The sequence below is a fragment of the Hylobates moloch genome, unplaced genomic scaffold (assembly GCF_009828535.3).
Source record: "Hylobates moloch isolate HMO894 unplaced genomic scaffold, HMol_V3 SCAFFOLD_20, whole genome shotgun sequence".
Taxonomy (NCBI): domain Eukaryota; kingdom Metazoa; phylum Chordata; class Mammalia; order Primates; family Hylobatidae; genus Hylobates; species Hylobates moloch.
In genome coordinates, this window is record NW_026652295.1 from 31,560,676 (window position 1) to 31,584,515 (window position 23,840).

The 23,840-nt window shown below is 45.3% G+C and overlaps 2 protein-coding genes and 1 pseudogene across 2 annotated transcripts; 2 read left to right on the forward strand and 1 right to left on the reverse strand.

Moving 5' to 3' along the window:
• The first annotated feature begins 1,735 nt into the window (after nucleotides 1–1,735).
• LOC116460249 (HLA class II histocompatibility antigen, DP beta 1 chain) lies at nucleotides 1,736–14,817 on the forward strand. The gene is made up of 6 exons (XM_032141215.2): nucleotides 1,736–1,920; nucleotides 5,740–6,003; nucleotides 10,012–10,293; nucleotides 10,847–10,957; nucleotides 11,286–11,309; nucleotides 11,606–14,817. Exons 1-5 carry the CDS (start codon nucleotides 1,821–1,823, stop codon nucleotides 11,303–11,305), a joined length of 777 nt encoding a protein of 258 aa, XP_031997106.1. The 5' UTR covers nucleotides 1,736–1,820; the 3' UTR covers nucleotides 11,306–11,309; nucleotides 11,606–14,817.
• On the forward strand, nucleotides 4,102–4,922 carry LOC116460393 (large ribosomal subunit protein eL32-like; annotated as a pseudogene).
• A 2,317-nt stretch (nucleotides 14,818–17,134) lies between the features above and the next one.
• LOC116459784 (RLA class II histocompatibility antigen, DP alpha-1 chain-like) lies at nucleotides 17,135–22,372 on the reverse strand. Its single transcript, XM_058432241.1, is given in 7 exon segments — nucleotides 17,135–17,161; nucleotides 17,164–17,285; nucleotides 17,509–17,550; nucleotides 17,553–17,789; nucleotides 18,197–18,412; nucleotides 21,167–21,248; nucleotides 22,349–22,372. Coding segments are annotated over 7 exon segments (750 nt in total).
• Nucleotides 22,373–23,840: the final 1,468 nt, after the last annotated feature.

A 23,840-nucleotide genomic window follows, 5' to 3' on the forward strand; every position in this document is an offset into this window, starting at 1 on the left:
TAGATAATTTTTATTTTTCAGATTTCTTAGTATTTGATTTTTCCTGGTATTTAAACAGTGTAATAACATTTTTATCTTTAAATTACTAGTCATGTTATTTCATTTTCATATAAGAATACCCAGGACAGCATTACCTGTGGTAACAATGTGCGCCCATATTTTGATCTTGTTTTTAAGAAGAGTTTCTCTAATGCTTTTCTGTTACAGGCAATGTTAATTTTTTATTTTATATTCTCTTTACCATATTTAAGAAATGCTTTTCTAGTCTCATTTTAAATATTTCAATTTGGAGCTATTTATTTGATACTCATACAGAAGATCACAAAACATTTACTATTTAAAGTAATGATGAACTACATATATTACATTAACATTTTATCTTATTTGTGGTAGCCTTACCTTGCATAAATAATAATTACTAACAGATTAGGACATGAGAGATGCTGTTATTAGTGCTTTGCACACGTTACCTCATTTAAACCTCACATTAAACCTGAGGGAGGTATTATTAATGTCTACTGTAAAAATAAATTACCTGAGACATCGAGGAATTAAGTATTTGTCTAATTATCTATGGCAGGTAAATGACAAGGAGAAGAGTCCCACCCAGGCAGTTACTAAAAAAACTGAGTTTTTCTCCACAATCCTTTCCTGGCCCCTCAATCCTACTAGACACCTTCTACTACTTAATTATTTTATTCTCTTGCATTTTACATGCTAGCCTTCTATTTACATTTTAATATCGATTTAAAGAAATGACGCCAATTTGATTCTTTTTTGAAATTAGAATTGGTGGTCCAACAGGATCACATTTATAAGTGTCTAAAGTAAGAAGTAATGTTCTTTGAAAGTTTGTAAAAATATTCACTCTAAACAAAATAGAATCAGATGTTTTGAAGGAGGTGGGGGGTCTTTGATGATTGTTTTTTCACTTTCTTCCTTATTTACCAGTCAATTTATATTCTCTATGGACTTTATTTTTCCAAAGCAATTTCAGACCTATTGATCTCATTTGATCTTAAGAGCTTTGCTATAAGGCAGGTTATATCATCCCAATATTGAAGACAAGGAATCGAAGTCCAAGAGAGGCAGTGTCGTTAAAGCTGCACATTTACATGGTAGGGTAGGTGGTGTGTCCACACTCCTGGTGTAAGGTCCCTAAACTGAGCCCTCCTGACCCTGATGACAGTCTTGTGGAAGAACCTGGTATCCCCTGCACATCGCAGGACTCACAGACCTCTGGGAGAAAGTAAATATGAATGGGTGCTAATCTTAAACACACCCTTGGACAAAGGCAAGACAGACAGACTCAGGCCTCATTTGAGTTCTGAGACGGGTACTCTAATCCCTCTAAGTCATGCCACTGAATGACCTTTTACACACTAAGATAGCACTTCTTCCACAACAGACCATGTCCTGTGGGTGTGTGAGGTGTGGCAGAATTGGGGAAATGATAATCCCTGTAGATGGGCCAGCAGAATATTTGAGATCACCTTCAGAGCAAAGAAAACACATCATCTCCCCAAACATCATGACTTATCTGACTGGTTAAAGTGAGTGTCACTGTCCTCCCTCTGTCATCTTAAGTGCATCACAGGCTTTATATTTTCAGACCTTTCATACTAACTTTTTGCCCAGTGAGCAATGACTCATACAAAGCTCAGTGTCCATTGGTTCTTTTCTCAGAGTCTGTCCAATCCCAGGGTCACAGAAGACTACTTGGGTTCATGGTCTCTAATAGTTCAGACAGGAGCTCCCTTTAGCGAGTCCTTCTGTTCCTGACTGCAGCTCTTTTCATTTTGCCATCCTTTTCCAGCTCCATGATGGTTCTGCAGGTTTCTGCGGCCCCCCGGACAGTGGCTCTGACGGCGTTACTGATGGTGCTGCTCACATCTGTGGTCCAGGGCAGGGCCACTCCAGGTAAGAGCAGAGCTGCCATTCTTGGAGGGTCTGGCTCAGGAAACAATTCCTAGGGGACTTTATCTTTAAGGGATCAAATTCTGAGACAGGCTGTAGGGGCTCCTGCCCTAACGCAGTGTCCTCCCTTCCCAGCTAGAGAAAGAGGTTCATCCCCTATAGGATAGCTCACTACCCTACAGGCCTATTCTCTCTCCAAGGACATGGGTATAGCAAACAGAGAGAGGTGCCCAGTGGTCAGTATGCTTGTCTTTGGGGGAAATGGGACCAAGAGGTCCAGGATAACCTTGGACGGACAAGGTTTGCAGAGAGAGAAGTCGGCAAGTGCAGGCTCCTGGGCGTGTTCACATCTGCATCCAGCCTGGAGGGGACTCAGGCAGAGAGCCCTAAGCTGGAGTGTCCCGGCTCTGAGGATCACTGAGGATTCAGTGCTCACGAAGAATGCCTCTCATTCCCCAGGGTGGAGCAGGAGCCCACACCCCTTGGACAATTAAGGAGAGATGGGAGGGAGGGGGACAGGTTCTAGCTCCTGAAGGCATTCTCATTAAAGGTACTTCTCCCAGCCTCCCCAGAACTTGGTTAGAGTACTAGAGTGGGTTGAGACTTGTAGGAAGAATGAGATGAGGTTGTGTGGGTGCGTGACAGGGATTGAGTGTAGGCTATCAGACAGCCAAGGAAGCAGTAACCAAGTGAAAAATCTCTTCTTCCTGCTGCCTCCTTGTGGCTGGTGTAATATTATGACATCTGTGATCCATTGTTTTTCTGTCAGGATACTCTCAGGATATTTCTAGTCCAAATTCACACCGACACTCTGAAAGGAAGGACTGCAAAGTAGGTACTTTAGTTTTCCACTGACTTCCACCTTTCCTGTTTACACCCTTCCTCCTAGACCCCTCCACACCCCTCCTAGGACACACCTAGAAGGTACTGACATCGTGTCACCTCCTCATCTTTCAGGATAGCAAGGTGGGAATCTCCTGAATACAGCCCCTCAAACACTCAAACCTCTTATCTATTACCTCAGGTTCATTGTCCGGGAAGGGGAGGAGAACTTGAACCTGTAGTCACAGAGGGGTGCTGAGAACTAACCAGCAGGACAGCTCAGCCCTGGGAACTGCAGGGGAGTGAGGCTGGGGAGAGAGGAGGCTGGAGCAGCGCTGGTGACACTGAACAGTGTCCAGCAGGAGGTGAGGGGACGCAGCACCCCCGTCCCACAGGCAGAGCTGTCGTGTGGGATGAGGGACAGTGTTGGGAGCCACCAAGGAAACCCAGAGATGGGGGAGCAGAGAGCAGAAGGGGGCATGTGATGCTGGGCAGTGAATAGGAGGAGGGGCAAAGGCTGAGGTGAGGTTTGTAGGGGGAATGAGATGAGGCAGTGGAGCCATGTCACAGGGACTGAGGGTGGATTACTGGAGCTCCCTGCGTCAAATGAATGTTTAATCAAAACCTGCTGGAGGGAGAGCTGGAGCTATAGGGGAGTGGGTAGAGAGGGCAGGGCCAATTCCACAATGCCCTGCATGCTCTTCCAACTCCACACACATCCCAAACCTCAAACAGGGCACAAGACAAAAGGGCTGAGAAACCAGGCTGTGGCTTAAAGAGGCTGCGAGAGAAAAGCTTGGCTGAGACAACCCATAGGGGGCTAGAGGTTTTTAATATATCCTGTTCTGAGTAAGAGATGAATTCATTCAGATCAGTGGTTTTCAATCTGTGCTCTGGGCAACTCAATCATTAAAGGTTCCAGAAACAGAATAAAGTTTCGTATATACAATAAAAACACAAAGGTTTCAAATTACACCATAAAACCCCTCATCGCTTATTCCTACTTGGCAGGTAAAATTCCATTTCAAAAGTTAAATGTACTTAAAAAATTACCTAAGACTGGGTAAATAAAAAAAATTAAATACAAAGAAAAAATTCAAAATTCTTATTATTGAGTGAAAAATGTTCTCTTACTGGTGATTGAGGAGGAGAAGCAAAGACTAACAAATGAAAATGGGAGAATCCACACTCAGGGCGAGGCAACTGAACAGGGAGGGGCGGGTGGATGGCAGAGGAGGAGGCATCTGGACTCAAGGAGCTGGGGGGCGCTGGGCCTGGAAGTTTACGGGGCTGGGGTCCAAGGCACCATGAGAAGAGACAGGTCAGGATATCTGAGTCAAGACCTGGGATCTTGCCTTAGCAATGACACTGGAGACCAAAGGTGGACTCCATGGTGACCTTGAGCCCAGCCCCACTCCATCTCCACTATCCTCTGCCACCAGCTGTGCAGCTTCTGTGAGGGGTGAGGTTAATAAACTGGAGAAGTTAATTTGTGGAGCATGAAACAGATGAACAGAACAATGACAGCACCTTAATTTCCCCAATGTGCCCAAGAACAGAGCAGGCCTGAAGAGACTCAAACAGAAACAAACATGTGCCATGTCACTGATAATTCTGTGTAGACATACACCTGCCACACACTGCTCATGGCACTCCCTAGGAAGAGCAGCATGAGGGAAAGGCTGCCAAAGTTCTTTACGTAAAAATTACATCAATGCTCTCTTCCTTGGCGCTGCCTATGCAGCTGGCAGCCATCTCTTCCTCCGCATCCTGGTCTCCCTCAGACTCCTCATGAAGGATAAGATCCTCAAAAAGAGGACCAAGAAGTTCATGTGGCACCACTCAGACTGAAATGTCAAAATTAAGCATAACTGGCGGAAACCCAGAGGTCTTAACAATAGGGTTCGTAGAAGGTTCAAGGGCCAGATCTTGATGCCCAATATTGCCTACGGGAGCAACAACAACAACAGGAAAAACGCATGCTGCCAAGTGGCTTCCAGAAGTTTCTGGTCCACAACATCAAGGAGCTGAAAGTGCTGCTGATGTGCAACAAATCTTACTGTGTTGAGATTGCTCACAAAGTTTCCTCCAAGAACTGCAAAGCCATCGTGGAAAGAGTCACCCAGCTGGCCATCAGAGTCACCAACCCCAATGCCAGGGTACACAGCGAAGAAAATGAGTAGAAAGTTCATGTCTACGTCTTGTGTTTAAACAAAACCATAAAAACTGCCCCAAAAAATTACATCAATGCCTCCAAACCCAAAGGACTCCACCCCACAGGTCTCTGGTTGTTGTGGTGATTTTCATTGTTTAAAATATTTTTCACATCTTTTGACACCAAGTGTTTCTGCAGCCATGTTTGAAAATTAACTTTCAGGCTACAGAGTTTTTCTTATACCAAAGTTGAAGAAAGTTTTAAGAAATATATTTCTACATTTCCTAAATGCAAAACAACAGGAGCAGCTTGAGGAATTCTCAAGAAACTGGTAGAGAAGAGAGCGTCTAGCTATGGAAAAGAGAAAGAAGGAAGGGAGGGCTTCCTGGAGGAGGCGGCATTTGAACTGGGACTGACATCAGGATGGAAATGTCAGGCAGGGAGTTGAGTAGGGGGAGCAGCTCCGCCCTCCACGTCCCCAGCTCCTCCCGCCCCTGTTTTTTTCTCCCAGCGACCCCACGTGAAGCGTCTCCCCCTCCTCCAGCCGCCAGCAGAAGGGACTGCCTTCCCATCAGTGTTCGCACCTCACTAGAGATCACCCAGTCCCCCTGAGCAGTGAGTCTCATTCTTTTCGGTAAATTTTCTCTCTGCGTGGTGAGAAAACAGGCCTGGAGAGGCTCTGCGACCTGCTTAGGACCACAGAACTCGGTACTAGGAAACCTCCTATTTTAAAATCCAGCCCAGAGTGGGAAGATTTGGGAAGAATCGTTAATATTGAGAGAGAGAGGGAGAAAGAGGATTAGGTGAGAGTGGCGCCCCCGCTCATGTCCGCCCCCTCCCCGCAGAAAATTACCTGTACCAGGGACGGCAGGAATGCTACGCATTCAACGGGACACAGCGCTACCTGGAGAGATACATCTACAACCGGGAGGAGTACTTGCGCTTTGACAGTGACGTGGGGGAGTTCCAGGCGGTGACAGAGCTGGGGCGGCCTGACGCCGAGTACTTCAACAGCCAGGAGGACATCCTGGAAGAGGAGCGGGCAGTGACGGACACGATGTGCAGACACAACTACGAGCTGGACGAGGCCGTGACCCTGCAGCGCCGAGGTGAGTGAGGGCTTTGGGCCGGCGGTCCCAGGGCAGCCGCGCGGGCCAGTGCCCAGGGCGCAGGAGCAACCGGGCCGGCCTAAGGGACCTTAGTGCCAGGCGGAAAGGGGACTTTGGGCTGGGGATTCATGGGGGGGGGCCATCTGGAGCATGTCAGAGGAGGGAGTGTGGGGACCTAGACTGGGCTGAGTATGGAGAGCGGAGAATGGGAGCAGAGAGACCCCCGGGACTACATCAGGCCTGGCAGCTGACTGCATGTGGGGTGAGGGGAAAGGAGGCCACAGGACAGCGTGCAGGGGTGTGGTGTGGAGATGGAGGTGGAGATGGCACAGCAGGCCACGCAGAGAAGAAACCTGCAGGGAGACGACTGGGTTTGAGAATCTTGAGGGGCCAGATGGATGGTCTGATGGGCAGGTACACAAAAGGGTCTGCAGCTGGGGAGGAGCCTGGGTTGCGTGAGACCACCCAGGGAGAGAGGACCCAGGGGGAAGAGCAAAGGACTGGATCCTGGAAACTGGACAGTTGTGATTTGGCCAAGACAGAAAAGCCTGTGAAAGAGACAAAAAAAACTCAAGTGCAGTGTGAAGAGAGGCCCGCAGAGAAGAGTCCTGGAAGCTGAGGGGAGGGGACCTCAGCAGCATAGTGGACAGCGGTGCCAGTGACTTGGGAAGGTCAGAAAACAGAAGATGGAAAGTGGGTATGGAAACGAGGGAGACCTGGAAAGAGCAGGTTGGCTGCAGCAGCGGGAGGAATGAGAGGGGGTGGATGAGGCTGAGCGTGGCGCATCCTCCTCAGGACTGAGACGGATTTTACTTGTCTTGGGTTCCCCATGGCTGGCACAGGGCAGTGTCTGAGCTCATTTGTCTTTTCCTTCAGGAAGTCTGGGTGTAAAGGGATGGAGAGAGGTGAGGTGTGTGCAGTAAGAGGATTTCTCAAGGATGAGACAGGAGGGCCTTGGAGCTTTGGCTTCCTCCTGTGAACTTGTGGGGTGGGGAGCATGGTGCACCACCCTGAGGGACCTGAGGGAGCAGCATCAGGATGTGGGGTTGAGCCCTGGACCTTTTTCCTAGAGAGAGGAAAAAATGAAGGGAGGAGGAGGAAGCTGGGGAGATCACACCTTTGATTTCCTTGTTCCTGGAAAGTGAAAGGAAGTTCACCTGCTAAGAGAAGGTGGACACATTGGGTGGGGATGAGGTGAGTGACATGAGCTTAGGAAAGTTGCTGAGGTAATGGTTGAGAGAGGTGTTCAAATAAAAGTAATGCAATTGGCAAAAACTGTTACTAAGACTTCATAGAGGCACAAATCAGTGACATGGCAGCATTTTCTTTCACATTAATCAACTGCCAGATTGCAGGGAGCGCTGATGCCAGCCTAAGGAGTGTGGGTTTCTCCTCTAGGCCCACAGGTCCCCAACCTCACTCCTCCGAAGACTCTCTTGGAGATCCTCTGTGATGCACAGATACCCAGACTTACTGCCCAGAGACTCAGATTCCCTGGGTAGGGAGGTCTGGGCATCTCTGTTTGTAATCAGGCTCCCTAGAGGTTCCCATATAGCCAGATAAGTATTGTCAGAACACTGAACATTTTTGAAAAATGAAAAAGAGAAGTTTGGAGATGTGTCTTCAGAAGACTACCAAGGGTGCTGGGTAGAGGAGGGACCAGAGGCAAGGAGATGAGGTAGGAAACTGCTATTATATGTCAGGGAAATTGCAATCAAGGCATTAATTAGAACAGGGAAAACACAGAGGCAGGGGAGAGGTGAAAGGGGGAAGAAAGGAGTAGTGACAATTCCAGGGTGGATGCCCACCCAAATCTAGAAGTAATTGAGCAAATGTTTTCTGGGCATTAGAGAAGGCAACTAGAACAAACAGGAATCCTTGCCTTGGTGAAATGCATTTGAACTGGGTCAGAAATGAGGCCATTGGGTATCAAGCATTAACTCCAGCGTCCCCTGGAGGTCGCTGATGTGGCTCCAGGCTGACCTGTTCCTGTCAAAGAATATTGAGCAAGATGCCTCTCATGGAATGTTCTGGGACCTTCAAACAGATACCCAAGTATTCCCCCTGATTTCATGGTTCCCAGAAGCTCTATGGGGAAGACATTGTACGTAATTCACAACTGAGATTTAGACATCAGTTGAATAGTGTAATGGACTTTGAGTTAACCGAGGTAATGAAGTAGTGAGACACAGGTGCCCCTGAAATAAAACTCACATTGAGAGAAGAGGCTGACAACGTGGATCAGTCTGTAAACAAGGCAAAAATACAATAGGGAGTAAGGGTTGTGTGTCAGCTCAAGACTGTACTTTTACCTGGCCCAGCGCCATGTTGGGGTATTTGTGTTCTCCAGAAAGTAGAAAGGAAAGAACCGAGTGATTAGGCACCTAGAAGACTAATTTGAGACATTCCTCTTGATGAGCTGTTCTCTAGGGTATTCCTCTGAAAGAGCTGTTCTCTAGTGGATCTCCCTGAATGAGCTGTTCTCTAGTTCTTGACCCTTTTCTTGTTTGTTTTTTGTTTTGTGTTTGTGTTTGTTTTTGAGACAGGTTCTCTTTCTCCCAGGCTGCAGTGCTGTGGCACCATCATGGCTCACTGCAGCCTCAACCTCCTGGGCTCAAGTGATCCTCCTGCCTCAACCTCCGATGTAGCTAGAACTACAGATACATGTACCACCAAGTCTGGCTAATTTATTTTTCTTTTTAGAGATGGGTTCTCACTATGTTGCCCAGGCTGGTCTCGAAACCCTGGGCTCAAGTGATCCTCATGCCTCAGCCTCCCAAAGTGCTAAGATTATAAGCATGACCACCATGCCTGGCCTTTTCTGCCTTCTGAGGAGGAAAAAGGTACTGGTGGCAGAGATCCAAAAGAAAAGTTGCCAGTGGCAGTGTGGAAATTGACCTGAGAACAACAGAATAAGCTGGGACACAAATGCAAAGATGCAGAGGGAGGCAACACCTGGTTATCTATGAGACCTTCATGGGATCTGAAGACACAGCACAGAGGAGGAACTTGGAAAAGGATGAGATTTCTACTACTCAAGCATGTAGGGGCTCAGGATATTATGTAAATATGAAGATTTTGAGTTTTTGTAGGTGAGGTAAAAAAATACCTAGGTTATTTACAGAATAAGACATGTCAAGCTCTCTTCATTTTCTTTGTATTTTCATGAAATAAAGGTATTAGACTAACAGGCCACCATAATGCCATTGTCTGTATGTCTGAATTTCAAGGTATTTTTTGAGTAAATTTTGCATCCTTTGTATCAAGATAGAACTTTGAAAAGATAGGTAATTTCACAGTTGATTAAATATTCTTTGCCCAAATTACTTTTGGTTAAAATTTCTCCTAAATGCGCTACAGAGTGCAAACTCTGTCTCCCTGCCATTCCGTTATATACTTACTAATGATTATTTTAATCAAGAACATGCATGCTCTACTTGAAGGTCTATTTCTATCTTTTCAGTGCTACCCTTACCCACTAGCCTAATCACATTATTCCTGTTTTCAACATCTAGGAATCAATTACATAGTGCACATGCCTAAGAAATAATAATCTGGGCAGATGCAGTGGCTCAGGCCTGTAATCCCAGCACTTTGAGAGGCCGAGCGGATGGATCACTTGAGGTCAGGAGTTGGTCAAGTGCTCCTAGAGAACCAGCCTGACCAACATGGAGAAACCTTGTCTCTACTAATAATACAAAAATTAGCCGGGTGTGGTGGCAGACACCTATGATCCCAGCTATTTGGGAGGCTGAGGAAGGAGAATTGCTTGAACCCAGGAGGTGGAGGTTGCAGTGGGCCAATATTGCACACTGCACTCCAGACTGGGCAACAGAGCAAGACTCTGTCTCAACGAAAAGAAAGAACGAAAGAAAGAAAGAAAGAGCGAGACTACATCTCAAAAAAAGAAGGAAGGAAGGAAGGAAGGAAGGAAGGAAGGAAGGAAGGAAGGAAGGAAAGAAGGACAATCTCAAATGCTATTTCACTATTTTTCTTCCCCACTCGTAGTCCAGCCTAGGGTGAACGTCTCCCCCTCCAAGAAGGGGCCCCTGCAGCACCACAACCTGCTTGTCTGCCACGTGACAGATTTCTACCCAGGCAGCATTCAAGTCCGATGGTTCCTGAATGGACAGGAGGAAACAGCTGGGGTTGTGTCCACCAACCTGATCCGTAATGGAGACTGGACCTTCCAGATCCTGGTGATGCTGGAAATGACCCCCCAGCAGGGAGATGTCTACACCTGCCAAGTGGAGCACCCCAGCCTGGACAGTCCTGTCACCGTGGACTGGAGTGAGTTAGTCTCTGATGACCCTCTAGAGCCCACTTCTGAAGAGCAAGGACTCTCTGGCTCTGGGGTCCACTCATCTTATCTTCTGCATCTATACCCTGGGGCCATGTCCAAACCCCATCTTTCTTCTATACCAGCTCCTGAGCATAGTTTGAAGCCAGAGCAATGGAGACTTCCTGACCCTGGCCTACCGGTTCCTGAAGATTCATAGTTCTCCCCCTTGTCAGAGAATCTAGGGACACAGACACCTTCCTGAACTGACCCCACACATAGGAACAGTTCTCTTCCTTCAGCATTTTAGCCTCTTCTCAGGCATTTTGAGAGACAACTTGCAGAATCAGCATTTGCCACCTTGTTGAGGTCATACCCTATGTTCCAGATATGAGGGTGACTCTTTCTGAATTTCCTCTTAAGCAAGCTTCCCCCCTCCCCACACACACACACACACACTGTCCTCATCCCGATATTCTGCATCAGGCTCCAGAATCTCAGACAGGACATGAGTAGGGGTGTAGCTGGTGGAGGTGACACTAAACCTGGGTCTGTCCTTCCCAGAGGCACAATCTGATTCTGCCCGGAGTAAGACACTGACGGGAGCCGGGGGCTTCATGCTGGGGCTCATCATCTGTGGAGTGGGCATCTTCATGCACAGGAGGAGCAAGAAAGGTGAGAAAGCCTGCAGGGTGAGCGGGACTTGCCTTAACCTGGCATATTCACATTATTCCATGATGAGGGGTTTAACAGAAAAGAAATGTCAGAAAGCTCTAGAGGCCACTGAAATCAGATAGTCGGGGAACAAACATGACCTATAGCGAGAGAGGGGTCCCAGGCTGGGATCTTAATGCAGCCAGATGCATGAGGTCCCAAGTACTCAGGCTCCTGCGGGGCGTCCATTGAGTGATGGACAATGGAATTTGGTGGGATGGAAATTGTTCTCTAATTATCTGAGGTGGTTTCAATGGCTGAATACATAACCTTTCCTCTTTCATTTCAGTTCAACGAGGATCTGCATAAACAGGTAATATTCCTGCTTTGATTTCCTTGCGGTGTGGGTTACAGGAGGATATGAGTCCTTTCTGTGCATTGTAACACGGAGGCTCCTCCAGGAAGAGAATCTCAGGCATGAACCCCTCTTTCAACCTCAGCCTTCGGGCAAGTGGGGAAAGAGCATTGCATGGCTCCATTGCTGAAGGAAGCAGAGATCAACTCTGTTCTTTATCAGCCTGAGACGCAGCCTCTCACCATAATTTTTCTCTCCTGGACTTAAAGGAAGGAGGCTGGCAACCTGGGATAACTTGTCCTTTACCCCCACAGGGTTCCTGAGCTCACCGAAAAGACTATTGTGCCTTAGAACAAGCATTTGCTGTGTTTCATTAGCATCTGGTTCCAGGACAGACCCTCAACTTCCAAAGAGGATACTGCTGCCAAGAAGTTGCTCTGAAGTCAGTTTCTATCATTCTGCTCTTTGATTCAAAACACTGTTTCTCTCGCTGGGCCTCCAACCATGTTCCCTTCTTCTTAGCACCACAAATAATCAAAACCCAACATGACTGTTTGTTTGCCTTTAAAAATATGCACCAAATCATCTCTCATCACTTTTCTCTGAGGGTTTTAGTAGATAGTAGGAGTTAATAAAGAAGTCCATTTTGGTTTACACATAGGAAAGAAGAGAACCATGAAAATGGGGATATGTTAACTATTGTATGTGGCCTGTTACACATGGCACTCTTTTGAATTGACTGTATTTCAGTGAGCTTTCCCCAAATCAAGTTTAGTGCCCTCATCCATTTACGTCTCAGACCACTATTTTTAGCTATTCAATGGTGAGCAGACTGCAGATCTGCCTGATAGGTCCCATATTCCCACAGCACTAGTTCAACATATACCTTACTGAGAGCATGTTTTATCATTACCATTAAGAAGTTAAATGAACATCAGAATTTAAAATTATAAATATAATCTAATACACTTTAACGATTTTCTTTGTGTGCCATCACAAATACTACTTAACCAAATATGGCTTGGACTTTTGAATGCATCCAGTAGATGTCATTTGTCGTGTAAGTCTGCATTCATCCACCAGTCTAGACCTCCTGTCTTAATTTTCGTACAGACAGAAATGACTCCCCACTGGGGAAAGAGCAAAGCTATACGTGTAGCACTCTTTCTCAAACACTGGTCTTTTTTCTTTTTTCTTTTTAACAATCCAACATTGTTATGTGTTTTGCGTCTCATATTGACACCTTTCGGTCAAGGTAGAGGACATGTTTGTTGTAAGCTTTCTTTTTTGTGTAGAGGATGGATTCTTTACTCCTGATACACATAATCAGTGCACAGCAGCTCTCTGATACATCCAGTTGATGCCTTCAGTCTCCCTGGCTTCTTACAAGCATCTTCTGGGCCTTGTGTGTCCCTGGGTGCCTGTCCCTGGTCAATTCCTGAAAGCTACTGTGCTCCTCTTGCCCATCTCCCCTTGCAAATAATATCCTCCATCTGGGGACCGGCTTCCTCCAATTCCAGGAGAGGTGGGGCTGAAGGTACAGACTTGGTTATCACTGGCACAGATATAAGTAAATATAGCTGGAGTCTGCAGAGAGGCTGGACTAAGTCAGGGAGTCAGGAAAGAGAAGCCACCCACAAGGACAACCAATCATGTTTCTCATAATCCTCTTAACCTAGGGAATAGGACACAATCATTTTTTCTTTTTTAAACATCTTTATCCCTGATCAGCCTCATTTCCTCAAAAACTATAGAGGAAAATGCTGCTGACTTGTTTTTGTGTAGTAATTTCAGCTGTCACATAAAAAGGTAAGGAGGACAGTACATAGTAAATAAATGAGGACCCTTTATCTGTCTTATTTTCCCTTTTGGCTTCACAGGAAACTTGTGAGAAACCTATGCAGCATAAAATTAATATGATTTCAATCCAGGGATTCAACAATGGAAGGGGGTCATGAGAATTGCAGAAAGTCTTCAAATCGAGATCACTATGAAATCCTCAGACCCAGAGCACATAAATCCTACCCTCAGAGCCACTGAGCAGTTAACATTACAAACCATATCCAATCAGAGTCATTCTCTTTCCTGCTTGTCACCTGTACTCATGTTACAGGTTAGGGCAGTACCCAGAGTGGAGTGAACAATCTCTGGACTAACACTTGGCAGGATCAGAAGCTGAGGTATCTACACCCACATTACAGGAACAGGATATGTGCTGCTAGGGAACTGAGGGCGTCAAGAGATGAGGAAAAGCCCTGGCGTCACAGAAAGAAGGTATCAGACGTGTCTCACTCTGACATATGCAGGTGTTTATGAAACTCTGGGATTTCTAAGGAAGGATGCAGTGCAGAGAGAGGTCCCAGAGGAGACAAGAGCTGAGAGACCATCCAAACTGGGGACCACCTTGTCACTACACTTCAAATTTTCAATATTTATAGAGTGCTTTCTAAGAGTCAGGCCCTTTGCTGAGTGCTATGTGCAGCAGGATCAAAGGCAGCCAGGAGGTAGAGGAGTCTTGAGGTACATCAGCCATTGGAGTTGAAGAGCAGAGATTCAAAGGAAAGCTGGGACTGGAGCTTTAAAGGAGATGTGAAGTGGGTAACTCAACCTCTGACTCAGAAAATTGACACCAGCAGAAGAGCAAACCCGGCGGGCTTAGGACTCGCAGCTGAGTGTTGTATCCTCCATCCCTTTCCACCTGGTCCCTTCATTTTCTACCCCTCACAGTCCCCTAACAAGAAGGTGGTCCACCCAACGGATGATGCTGCCTCAGATGGTTATCAAGGGGTACCCTAAGAAGAAATCATTTCACCCTCTCTTAGTCCCCGTTTGTCAAGTAGCAGTGAGGCCGAGCCAGGGGATGGTGAAAGTGGAAGGAGGTGGGAGTTGGGCATCGGGTGTGAAGATGCTCTTTAAAGGGGTTCTAATAACCACTTGCTACCAGGCCAGTGAACACTTAACATAGTTGATGCCTTTTGAGCATGTTGCATTCTAAACTGTCCCTGAAATTCCTGTGCTTAATGGGATGAAACATCCTCCTAGTTCTCTTGTCTCTCAGCTTCTCTGAAGTCTCATTGAGTACCTTCTCTTCAATTCCTTTTACACAGTAAGAATAAGATCAGCTGTGCTAAACTAACAAATACCCAGATATCCAGGTTTGGCTCATGCTACACGTCCAAAGTAAGTCGTCCAGGAAGCTCTGCTCATCATCGTACTCAGGAAGCCAGGCTGACAGGCTTTCTCCTGCACATCTGCTCCCAGAACCTCCCCAGCAGAATGAAGGGAACCTAAGAGTTTATTCACTGGCTCTTAATGATCCCTCCTAGAAAGAACACACTTCTCACATTTCATTTTCCAATGTAAATCATATGGCTGCAACTAACTTCAAATGAGTGGTAATCCTTGAAGGTGGAAAACATTTAAGAAGTACATACTAAATAAATAATAAAATACTTCTACAAGAGATATTTATGGAGGACCTACTGTGTACCAGGAGCAATACTAGGCATTATGGATATCAGCAGCCTTTGGCTCCTGAAAAGCTTACACACTACCTCCTGGCCTAAGGAGGAGCACAGGGATGCTGGCAACAGTCTATTTCTTCACCCAGGTACTAGTTACGTGGGTGCTTGTGGTGATGATCACTCAATGTACATTCTATTGTTCTGTGTGTTTCTTCCAAATGTCCCCTAGTTCACAATAAAAAGGGCTTAAATAGAGAAGTAAAGGAGAATTTGGGAATTTGAAGCAAAAGCAAGAAGCCACTGAATCAAGCACAAATATTGAGCTTTGATAAAGATTGGAATAAGAAACATAATAAATGAGATAAGAAATAGGACTTTTGGCCAGGCACGGTGGCTCACGCTTGTAATCCCAGCACTTTGGGAGGCTGAGGCGGGCAAATCACGAGGTCAGGAGATCGAGACCATGGTGAAACCCCGTCTCTACTAAAAATACAAAAAATTAGCCGGGCGTGGTGGCGGGCACCTGTAGTCCCAGCTACTCAGGAGGCTGAGACAGGAGAATGGCGTGAACCCGGGAGGCGGAGCTTACAGTGAGCCGAGATCGCACCACTGCACTCCAGCCTGGGCGACAGAGAGAGACTCTGTCTCAAAAAAAAAAAAAAAAAAAAAAAGAAATAGGACTTTTGCAACTGAAGTGTAATTAATAAACAAAAAGCCAAACTGAGAAACTGTCCCAAGGACAATATGATAGAGTAAACAATAGAAAATATAAAGGACAAGTGAAGAGAAATGAAGGATAGAAACAGACATCTAACATCTTGATAATTAGACATCTAGAAAGTCAGGGAAATAGTGGAGGAAGAGGAAATAACTGAAAACATAATAGATGTTTAGTCTTTATAGAAAGGTGAAATAAGTTCATTCAAAATGCTGCATAGAATGTCAGACTATTTGTTAAACAATTTTGTTAGAGTCAAATGACCGTAAACAAATGAGCTAATTATGTGAATTAAGAGGATAGAAAAGTAGAAAAACAGCAAAAAGAAAATACATGTAAACAATAAGGACAAAAGCTGAATTCAGTGAAATATAAAAATAGGGAAGACAAACAAAATCGAATTTCGAGGCAATGAAAACTTTAATGAGACCTCTGGCAAGACTCCTAAGGAAAATACAGGAGATTCAGAATGAAAAGAGTAAATGACTATTTATACACACATTTTAAAATGCAAAATCTTACGACCAACTCTATACGTATAAATTTGAAAATTTAGATAAAATGGATATGTTTCTAGAAAGATATAAAGGTCAAAACTTACAGGAAGAAATAGAAAACTAAAATAGAGTTGAGAATATCAAAGAAATTGTAATGGGAAGCAAAGAATCGCCTTCCAAAGGGCCCTGTCCTGATCATATTGCAGATGAGGGCGTCCTCCCACATTTCCAGGAGCAGATCATGCCTCTTACACGTGTGATTCTAAAACGTAGAATGGAACAGAATTTTTGAGATCATTTTATGAGGTTGGTTCATTCATATTTCCAGAGCCAGCTAAGAATAATACAAGAGAACAGGATTGTGGACTAATTTCAGCCATGTAACTGAATCCAACAGTACATTACAAAAACAATCAGTTTTGACCAATTTAGATTTATTCTAGGAATGCAATGATTCTTCAGTGTCAGAAAATATATAATGTGGTTAACACATTAGTGGACTCCGCAAAATTCATATTAATTTAAACTGAATTCAGCTCAAGACATAGACAGAATTTAATCAATTTCATGACATGTTAAAGGTAGTGAACCAAAAATCTATAGCATATATATTTCAAAGAAATGAGGTGGATTGCCTTTGAGATTGTGCAAAAGATAGGATGTCCTTCGTTACTGGAAATGTTTAACATAGCATTGGAAGTTCTGAATATCACTCTGCAGGCAGAAGAAAATTAAGGCTGTGTAAAATGTAGGAAGGCAGATAGTGAATACAGATGAAATAATCTAAATACTGGACAAGACTGCAGCCACTGCAGCCACTGCCCAAAACCTGGGTTTAAATCCAAGCTTTGCACTTTGAAGCTGTGTGGTCTTCACCTCTCCCGGTGTCTGATTCCCCCTCTGTGACATGAAATAAATAAGAACCAACCTCCACGTGTAAATAAGTGAACACATGAGAAGCACTTAGAATAGTGCCTGGAACATAGTAAGACACTCAACGAATGTCATTTCTCATTACATTTGTTAATGTTTTTGTCCAGCCCAATGGCACTAAAACATCAATGCTCAAAGAGCCCCTGGTGAAGTGTTTCTCTTTCCCACTCTTCACCCCTAACTTGTTACCTCATCTTTTCCACTCTGTCCCTAATACACCTCTAGGATGACTCATAGGATCCCCTGGACCCAGGGATGCTGTCAGATCGCTTGGTCTTTGAGACGATGGTGCCATTGAGGACCCCTGCCAGGCCCACCAGCAGGCCCAGGGCACAGACCAGCATCTCCATGGTCTCAGGCACCTGGATTAGTTCCTGGACCTCTGGGACACCAAGGGAAGACAGAGTTATAAGGTACAGAGAGCAGGGGCTGGTCTCGGATGTGGGAGGTGTTGGGTATTTGAAACCATGAGATGGTGAAATTTGGATAAAGTGACCATAAAACATGGGATTGAGGGATTGAGGAAGGCAGGTGCTGAGGGGCGATGGGTCCAGGAAATAAAGGTGGTGCCAAGGCCGTGATGGCAGAGGGAGGGCGCTCCATACCCCAGTGCCTGAGGAGAGGCAGGTGCAGGCCCCAGTGCTCCCCCGGAGGTCACAGGTGTCCTCAGCCATGGGAACAAGGGTCAGGTAGTGGAACCTGTAGAATCTGAGTTTCTTGCTGGGCAGGAAGATGGTCTCTGCAATACCCTCAATGACTGGCTCACCATTGCGCAGCCACATGATATTCAGCACTGGTGGGAAGAACTTGTCAACATGGCAGACGAGGGTGTTGGGCTGGCCCAGCTGCACAGGCTCCTTGGGAAAGATGGTCACCTCGGTGGGGGCTCCAAAAGGGGATAGAACCCAAGGAGCCTACTGCCATTGGCTGATTCTTAAAGGTTCCACCACCCCAAGCCCTATATTCACCAGATTAGGGGCTACCTCTCCCAGGCCCATCCTCCTGCTCCCCCAGGGCTCCTGGACAGGGTCACAGCTTCTCATGCTCCTGACCTGGCCCCCTCAGCCCAGCCTTTCTCTTGAGTAAGAAGAAAATGCCTCCTCCTCTGCTGTCCTAAGAACCCAGCTGTGTGGACCCAACATTTCTTGCTCTCAGGGAAGGGGCTCATTCATGAGTGGGCATCATGGCCTCTAGTTCTATGTGTGGCAGAGAGGCCCTCCCATCCCTCCAGCTGGACTGTAGAGGAACAGGCAGCTATAGGCAGTGCAATTTGTGGCCCAAGTCTGTTTGGACCATTGATCCAGGTGTTCAGGTGCTTTCTTGCCACGACGATGCCAGCAATACCCCTCTGAGCACCAAAGTCAAAGGTGTGAATAAACTCTGGTAGATGCCAGACCATCTCCTCATCTAGGTTCACATAGAACTGCTCCTCCTCCTCAAATTCAAACATATACTCCCCAGAGGGTCTGTGCATCTGCACAAACTCTGCATATGTTGACACATGGTCTGCTACATGAAGAAGACGGAGAATGGGTGAATATGTAGGATGCTACACAGAATGCAGGAAGCAAACAGGTAACAGGAAGGTTATTGGGAACATGAAGGAATAACACAGAAAATGAGAAATGCAAATGAAAGAAAAGAAAAGGAATGAGAAGAAACAAAGACAGAAATGACCCATGGACGATATAGGTTGTTTCCCTTGTCCCTGAAGACTTAACATCCATCTATGATAATGGTAATGCTGAATACAGTAAGATAATATTTGTTGGGCACTTACTATGTGCTAAACTTACTCATTGAATCTTCACACCCCCATGTAGAAGAAATTATTTTCCATAGCAGGGAACTGACCCCAGAGGTAAAGTAACTTGTCCAAGTCACACAACTCCTGGTAGAAACAATACTGAGTAGTCCTCCTACCCCATTCCCAGAAGATCTCAGAAACCCTACAGGACAATACATTAAAAATTACTGATATAGCCATAAAGCAAGGCAGGGAAGTGGAAGGATGGAATAAATATTTCGGAGTAGAAAAAAATCGTGAAGGACATGAAAATACCTCCAGAGTCTTAGTGACATTTATAGACTTCAAGTTACGTTCTTACTTTTAGAAGAAAAATGATACCTTCTATAATTTTATCCACAACACTTACATTTTAGGCAGAGTAAATTTAAAAGTATTATCATTCACATAACATTCACAAAATTGTCTTGTGGAGTGTAGTTTTCAAGTGTAGTTTCACCTGGAAATACAAGTTGTTGCATTTGAAAGACCTATGGGATAGTATCTTAGTTCTACCTGATATATAGGAAGCAGCAACTGGTTGATAACAAAAAGTGAATTATTATTACAGTAAAAAAATAAAGATGAGAGAGTTTGGGGTTAGCCTGGAAGAGGAAGTGAAGCGAAATGACACTGCATGGTTGATGGTCCCTAAGCGAGGGTTTCCCCTCCCAGCCCAGCACGGGGAGAACCAGTCCTCTACTTAGATGCATAGAGTGACAGCAGGTTCAGTGTCACACACGGATGGTGAGGGTCCCCCACTGAGTTTAGGGTCTAGAGAATTACTCATCTACAGAAACGAAGCCCAAAGGAAAAAGAAAAATACATGGTGTATAGACTGGGCTACACAGATGTAATTGGTTCAGCTTAGGCTACTTTATATTTATTATATTCACAAAATCTGAAAACTAAAGGAAGGTCTGCACATTTTGAAGCAAATTCCACACTTCAAATGTTAATTTTCATTCAGTTAAATAAATGCTTATTGTGAACTTTCACTTTCCAGGTAATAAGGATGTAACTCTAAAGATAGGGACTTTGTCCTCAATCTACTTGAAATTCAAGAACAAAAGAGACAAAGAAAAGATGATGGCTACATGTGCGGTTTGATCACCACTGAGTATCACAAGGTATACACAAGAGCTACTCAGGAGCAAAAGAAGACATTGAAATTAAAATACTATTTAGGAAAGGTTCCTAGGGACAGTGTTCACCTGCAGATATCAAAACAGAGAAAGGGGAAATGGCGTTTCCAGCAGGAGAAGCAGGCTCAGGAGCAGAGAGGCACGAAGTTGCAACAGTTCTTCAGTGTGACTGAAGCCAGGGGAGATGTGGGCCGGGCTGCACTGTAACCTGCCTTGTGTGCTGATGGCAGATGTTGGCATTTTATCCCACACGACATGGGAAATTGCGAAGGTGAAGGACCTTAAGCAGGAGAGTAACATGGTCAGATTTGTGTTTGCATGGGGCACCAGTAGGAAGGATGGGCTGGAGGAGGCTGGACTCAAGGCAAGACCAGTAGGACTTTTCAGCTCTCTGGTGGAAGTAATGAGGGCGTAGGCCAGGGCAGGAACATGGGGTGAGGAGGACAGCAGATGGCTTTAATGGCAGTAATGACATGAGAGGCCACAGGAATCACTAAATCATGTGCCAGAAGTAGGGATATGAAGGAGTCTAGAATAACCAGGCAACATGGAGAATTGTGGCATCCGTGACTGCAAAGGTGATAATTAAGTGACTGAGAGAAGATAAAATTTTCTGTTTGAGACATACTGAATTTAAACTTCTAGGGGAACAAATGTAGTTGATTTGAAGGCAGTGAAATAAATGGGTGGGTCCCAGGCTACACTAGGTTAGTGACATAAACTGGAAGGAGGCTCATGGTGGGTGAAGTTCTAATTTTGGGTCAGGTCACTCAAGAAAAGTACACAAAGTCAGGATAGCAGGGATCTGAGTGTGTGCTCCTGCATCCAGACAAACACAGACATGAAGAAAGAGGTTGAAAAGGAGAGGACTCGAAAGTGGTAGGAAAACAGAGAGGAAGTGGGTTCATAAAAGACAACAGACAGGAGAAAACTTCCAGGAAAGAGGAGAGGACGCATCTCAAACACACTAATGACACACATAAGACAGAAACAGAACAGTGACCACTGGCTTGAGTTGTATAAAAGTCATTGGTTGCCACCCTGAGAGCAGCATCAGAGATGAGGGAAAGGAAAAGGGAGAGTGCATTGGGTTGAGGACTGAATGAAATGGGAGAAAATCGATAATAGGCTGGGAACAGTGGCCCATACCTGTAATCTCAGTGATTTGAGAGGCCGAGACACGAGGATCACTTGAGGCCAGGAGTTTGAAACCAGCCTAGGAAACATAGTGAGAGTCCATCTCTAAGAAAACAATTTTGGATTCCCTGCCTTCCATGAGCAACACAGCAAACATAAGCTCTGCAGATGTGCTCAGACTTGAGCCTGACTCACTGAAGAGAATCTGGTGCTGCCAGGCCTCAGACACCAGATTATAATCAGCCTCTTCCCAGGCCCTGCACAGGAGAGGCCCACTCTGTGGGGCAAACAGTGCCCAGGAGTGGTACAGGCCCTACAGAGACCACAGACTGTTCACCTGACAAGAAATATCTTGAGGAACTCACTTCACAGATCCCTCAAGAAAGGAACCACTGCAGGAGAATACCCAGAAAATCGAAAGAATTCACAGATCCTTTTAAAGAAGTGAGGGGCCACTGCAAACTCCACCGGACAGGTGAAAAACTGTGCATTCCCAAAGCGTGAGAGGGGAAAAACCTGCCTCTGAACTCATGTCCCCACTGGGGAACCCAAAAATCCAGATTACAGGAAAAGGATTTAACTTTACCTAGACTTGAAACAGATTTAGCATTAAATATAAAAGTAGGCTGGGTGCTGTGGTTCACACCTGTAATTCTGGCACTTTGGGAGGCCGAGGTGGGCGGATCACGAGGTCAGGAGATTGAGACCATGCTGGCTAACATGGTGAAACCACGTCTCTACTAAAAATACAAAAAAATTAGCCAAGCATGGTGGCGGGCGCTTATAGTCCCAGCTACAAGGAAGGCTGAGGCAGGAGAATGGTGTAAACCCAGGAGGCGGAGCCTGCAGTGAACCAAGATCCCGCCACTGCACTCCAGCCTGGGTGACAGAGTGAGACTCCGTCACACACACACAAAAAAATAGTAGATGCAGCAGTGGGAAGAGCCTTGTAGGTACGCCCAGTCTTTAGCTCAAGCCCAGGGAAGCCATCCCTGACTATATCTCGCAAGGGCCCTGGGGGAAGGCAGATGGCAAAATTTGGAAGGGGTCACGGTGTGAAAGAAGCGTCCAACTGAAATTTGTTATAATTTTGACTGGGCACAAATCCTCTGGAGCAGAATCTGGGGGCAAACGGGAACTGCTGGAGAAAGAGCAGAAGTTACTGCCAACATTGTGGGCAGACAGGGAGGCACATGGCCTGAAAGCTGTGCTTGCTTTCTCAGCAGGAAACTTATAGTCTGGAGTGAGGTCTGAGTCTCTCCTGAAGGCTGCAGGGAGATAAACTCAATGCTGTTAGTGTGGCACTGCAGGAGCAAGACCTGCCTCACCAACTGCATGGGAGCTGAGTGAAGCCTATTGCTACCAGGTTTCCCCTACTTCTCTGGTGACAGAGGCAGCCATAATGCCCTCTGGAACATAATCCCATTGGCTGGAGAAAAACCCCCTACCGCATCCCTCACAGTGGCCGCAGCAAGCCCCCCGCCCAAGGAGAGTCTGAGCTCAGACCTGCCTAACCCTGCCCACACCTGAGGGCATTTCTCTACCCACCTGGTAGCCAATCACAAAAGATGTAAACTCTTGGGAGCTTTATGACACCACTCATTGCCTGAGAAACTGAATATTTATCTTGGCCAACTTAGGGAAAGCTTATATCCCCCTTCTACTATTGTAGCTGGTGCTCTCTTGAAAGCACCACATCGTGGCTGGAGGCCGACCAGCTCAGGACATTACAACAATTCATGACAGAATAACTGCTCTAAGAAAGGAGAAAACAGCTAATTCCACTGCCTGAAAGATCCTGACTAACCAATGGTCCTCAGTCCACGTGACAACTGCACTGCTAGCATAACCAGCATTTGAGAAAGCCACCACACTAAGTCTATCTACAACCAAGGACTCTCACAGAGTCTACTTCACTCCCCTACCACCTCCACACTGGACCCCAGCAATAGATCCAAACTAAGAAGAAACCTCTGAATTGCTAGATAGAGAATTCAGAAGGTTGATTTCAAGCTACTCAAAAAGATACCAGAGAAAGGTGAAAAACAACTTAAAGAAATGTTTTAAAAACACAGGATATGGATTAAAAATGTTCCAGGGACGTAGATATCATAAAGAAGAAACAATCCAACTTCTGGAAATGAAAGACACACATAGGGAAATACAAAATGCACTGGAAAGTTTCAACAATAGGATCAAACAAGTAGAAGAAAGAAATTCATAGCTCAAAAAACAAGGCTTTTGAATTAACCCAGTCAGACAAAGACAAAGAAAAAAGAACTTTAATAAATAAACAAAGCCTCCAAGAAATTTGGGATTATGTTAAATGACCTAAGAACAATTGGCATTCTTGAGAAAGAACAAAAATCTAAAAGTTTGGAAAACATATTTGAGGGAATAATCAAGGAAAACTTCCCTGGCCTTGCTAGAGATCTACACAACCAAATACAAGAAGCTCAAAGACCACCTGGGAAATTTATCACAAAAAGATTATCTCCCAGGCACATAGTCATCAGGTTATCTAAAGTCAGGACAAAGGAAAGAATCTTAAGAGCTGGGAGGCAAAAGCATCAGGTAACCTGTAAAGGAAAACCTATCGGATTAACAGCAGCCTGTAAGCCAGAAAGGATAGGGGTCCTATCTTTAGCCTCCTCAAACAAAATAATTTCCAGGCAAGAATTTTGTATCCAGCAAAACTAAGCTTCATAAATGAAGGAGAGAGAAAGTCTTTTTCAGACAAACAAATGTTGACAGACTTCACCATGATGAAGCCAGCACTACACGAAATGCCAAAACGAGCTCTAAGTCTTCAAACAAAACTCCAAAATACACCAAAATAGAACCTCCTTAAACATAAAACATAAATCTT

Excerpts from the sequence above, each read along its gene's own strand:
- LOC116460249 (XM_032141215.2), top strand. The coding sequence starts at position 1,821 with ATGATGGTTCTGCAGGTTTCTGCGGCCCCCCGGACAGTGGCTCTGACG. Across the intron at positions 1,921-5,739 it reads CCAGGGCAGGGCCACTCCAG|AAAATTACCTGTACCAGGGA; the intron begins GTAAGAGCAGAG and ends CCCTCCCCGCAG. Across the intron at positions 6,004-10,011 it reads CGTGACCCTGCAGCGCCGAG|TCCAGCCTAGGGTGAACGTC; the intron begins GTGAGTGAGGGC and ends CCCCACTCGTAG.